This window comes from Micropterus salmoides, unplaced genomic scaffold, assembly GCF_014851395.1.
Source record: "Micropterus salmoides isolate LMB-PRFRI ecotype aquatic unplaced genomic scaffold, ASM1485139v1 Ms_hic_scaffold_8, whole genome shotgun sequence".
Classification (NCBI taxonomy): domain Eukaryota; kingdom Metazoa; phylum Chordata; class Actinopteri; order Centrarchiformes; family Centrarchidae; genus Micropterus; species Micropterus salmoides.
Genome location: NW_024044570.1, coordinates 17,968,700 through 17,971,740, shown reverse-complemented (window position 1 = coordinate 17,971,740; position 3,041 = coordinate 17,968,700). Strand labels below are relative to the sequence as shown.

The window sequence follows — 3,041 nt, the reverse complement described above, 5'->3', positions numbered from 1 at the left end:
CTCTGCAACTCTCACACTCAAATCATACAGGTCTGGATAGAAGACAAATTAAATTATTATTAATGTTTGTATCGTTATATGAAAAATTCAAGAGTGATTTGAAAATAGGCTGTGTTATACCAATTGAATAAAAAGTCTGTTATCTGAGACGTAAATTAATAATAATAATAATAATAATAATAATAATAATAATAATAATAATAATAATAATAATAGGTGACATGTTGTTACATGAAATCTTCAGAAACATTTTTGATTGTTTACTTCACTTTTAATGAGAAAATATTTCGATGACCATTTTTTCCAATTCATTGCAGACTGTTTGCACACTTTTTCAAAAGCACGCATGCTTGCAAAAAAATAAACAAACACAAACAAAACAACAACAGTAACAACAACAGTAACAACACAAATGTTTAGAATGCATGCTTCACCCCCCTCAAAAAAATTGTACAAATTTACAGCATCTGATACACATGGTCACCACAGCCTTTTAAATTAAATGCTTCACAGAACATTTTCTGGAAAATAGATATCTAAAACATAAAACTAAAAAGTGCATTTTACAACAGTTCAGTATCAGTTATTTGCAATATTCACATCTTGCATTTTGAGGACGTCTCACAATACTACTTTTCCATTTTGAAAAGATTTCATAACTCAGATTGCTTTCTTTTTTTTTCTTGTTTTTTTTTTACAGGGATGGCAAGAGCAAATCTAAATTCTATTCCTATTTGGTATACCCATACCCATCATTCCAGTATTAAAAGCAAACAAAAACACAGAGCCATTGACTCGCAATTTCGTAGACATTATAGTGGTCACACAGAAACGGTGCAAAAGTTTTGCTATTTGATAAAACTGAAAAACTGCCACGAGAATCGCAAGCACTTAAAATCAGAGTCGATGGTGCCAAAACAAACTCCCCCCCTGGATCCCCTCAGTGGCTCCTCTTTCAACACTCACATTTCACAATAAACTGAAAAATAGAACTATCAAATAATTTATATTTTCAAGAGCAATACTTCGCTGTGCGACTCTGTGCTGGACTTCTATGACACAATTTAAAGCGACACATTCAACACATACACAAATAAATCGATATGCAACTGCAACTCGCCTTGATAGTTTCCGACGACAGAAAATATAAACTTTGGGATCGGTAACGGGGCCAGGGAGCCGACTAGCAGTTCGTTTTACTGGGAAAGTTCAGCTGGTCAGTGCACAGCCACAGACTGCAGTGTGGAGGGGCTCGTCAGAGTCTCGCTCGGGGTTGCGGGGCTGCTTTGGCTCGTCGCTGTCTGTGGGGACGTCGGGCTCAGAGACTGTGGAGAGTTTGATAGAAACGCGGGGATGTGCGGAGGTAAAGCCGAGAAACCGGACATGGAGGTCGGGGTGGGCTTGATTGGCACGGGAATAGCCGGTAAGGACTGTCCCCCGTGACACAGGGACTTGATGGGCACGCCATAGGCACTGTAGTCGCTGCTTGCCATGGAGATTGGGGCCGCCGTGTCAATCACGCTGGTGTTGTACATGTGAGGCCAGGCTGTCGTCAGCTGGTTGTGGAGCGGGTACCCGGCAGACATGGACTGCATGGTGGAGAACGCTAGACTTCCCGGGACCTTATACTCTCTGGCAATGATGTTCTCGATGGCAAACGGATGCTTAAAAGTTGATGTCTGAGAGACTCCGAGGTTGTACGTTGACATTTGGGGAAGGTGTGTGCCAGTGGCTGCCAGTGCGCTCAGTCTCAGTTTGGCTTGCTGCTGGAGGTAATGAGCAGCATCCGACTGCTTACTGGGAGCCAAGTGATCGGATGTAGTCAACACTTTGAACCTTTTGCGGCGTCTCAAGAAACTCCCATTCTCAAACATGTCCCCGCAGCTGGGGTGCAGAGCCCAGAAACTGCCCTTACCTGGTTGATCTGGGCGCCGGGGGATTTTAATGAAACAGTCGTTGAAGGACAGGTTGTGTCGCAGAGAGTTTTGCCACCGCTGAGTGTTTTCTCTATAATAAGGGAATCTATCCATGATGAACTTGTAAATTTCACTGAGAGGCAGCATCTTCTCTGGGCAGCTCTGGATCGCCATGGCGGTGAGAGAGATGTAGGAGTAAGGTGGCTTCTGGTCGCTGTACGTGTTTCTCCCCGGACGAGGCATCCTCGATATTTGTTAGAAAAGCAATAAAAAGTAGTCTCACTTAGTTCCTTGGCGACTGCTTGCCGCTCTTCATGAAAACAACCGCCGAGGAAAGTTTCAAAGCAGGCAACGCTGGAGCGGCGTTGAGTGTAAAACAGCCAGTTTGCGCGCCTCTGCGGTGTGCAGACGGGCGGCCGGTGTACATTTATGGAGAGAGGGCTGCTGTAAGTCTTTCTTGCAAAGTAAGTCAGCTTGTCCCGCTAGCAGAGCTGAACTGACTTCATTTGGCGTCCTTGATAAGACGAGCTAAGTGGATGCCTCCATGGCCTTCCTCTAACCATCTGATAGTTTTATGTAGTGACATGAGCAGAAAAGACCCCTGTAGAGGCGCTCCATTAATGTGCCACCTCTTTGCTATCACATGACAATTGCCATGGGAGGAGGGGGCTGGGAGGAAGGCATAATCTGGTTTCATTTACACCTATTTACATGGACACCTTGGGCCAATGGAAATCATTTCCATTTGAAGACAGAAAAAGGGGTGAAAAGGCTTGGCAACCGGAATTGAACTGCGATGGCACTCAGTGTGTGAAGGTATGCGCTAATACTTCTTCAGCGGACTTTACAATTCATGTGTATATATATGGAGTGTGTCATAAAAATGTCTTTTAACGATGTGTGCTGTTGTTAAGGCAGATGTGTATTGTAACATGGATTTTATTAAAAAATGTGAGATGAGTAGCTACAGCTGTCAAAAAATGTCTTCCATACCGTATTTTATAAAAGCTGCTAACGTGTTTTATGATGCGCATTTGAGTGAAAACAGCTGATTTTAAAGATAAAATGTTGCGGGAAAGCATTTAGCTTTTATTTCTTATTATGGTCTAATATTGTTTGCGAAAT

The 3,041-nt window shown here is 42.8% G+C and overlaps 1 protein-coding gene across 1 annotated transcript; it reads right to left on the bottom strand.

The window, feature by feature from the left end:
• Positions 1 to 237: 237 nt before the first annotated feature.
• foxb1a (forkhead box B1a) lies at positions 238 to 2,513 on the bottom strand. Its single transcript, XM_038705186.1, has one exon. It carries the CDS (start codon positions 2,157 to 2,159, stop codon positions 1,218 to 1,220), a length of 942 nt encoding a protein of 313 aa, XP_038561114.1. The 5' UTR covers positions 2,160 to 2,513; the 3' UTR covers positions 238 to 1,217.
• Positions 2,514 to 3,041: the final 528 nt, after the last annotated feature.

Excerpts from the sequence above, each read along its gene's own strand:
- foxb1a (XM_038705186.1), bottom strand. The coding sequence starts at position 2,159 with ATGCCTCGTCCGGGGAGAAACACGTACAGCGACCAGAAGCCACCTTAC.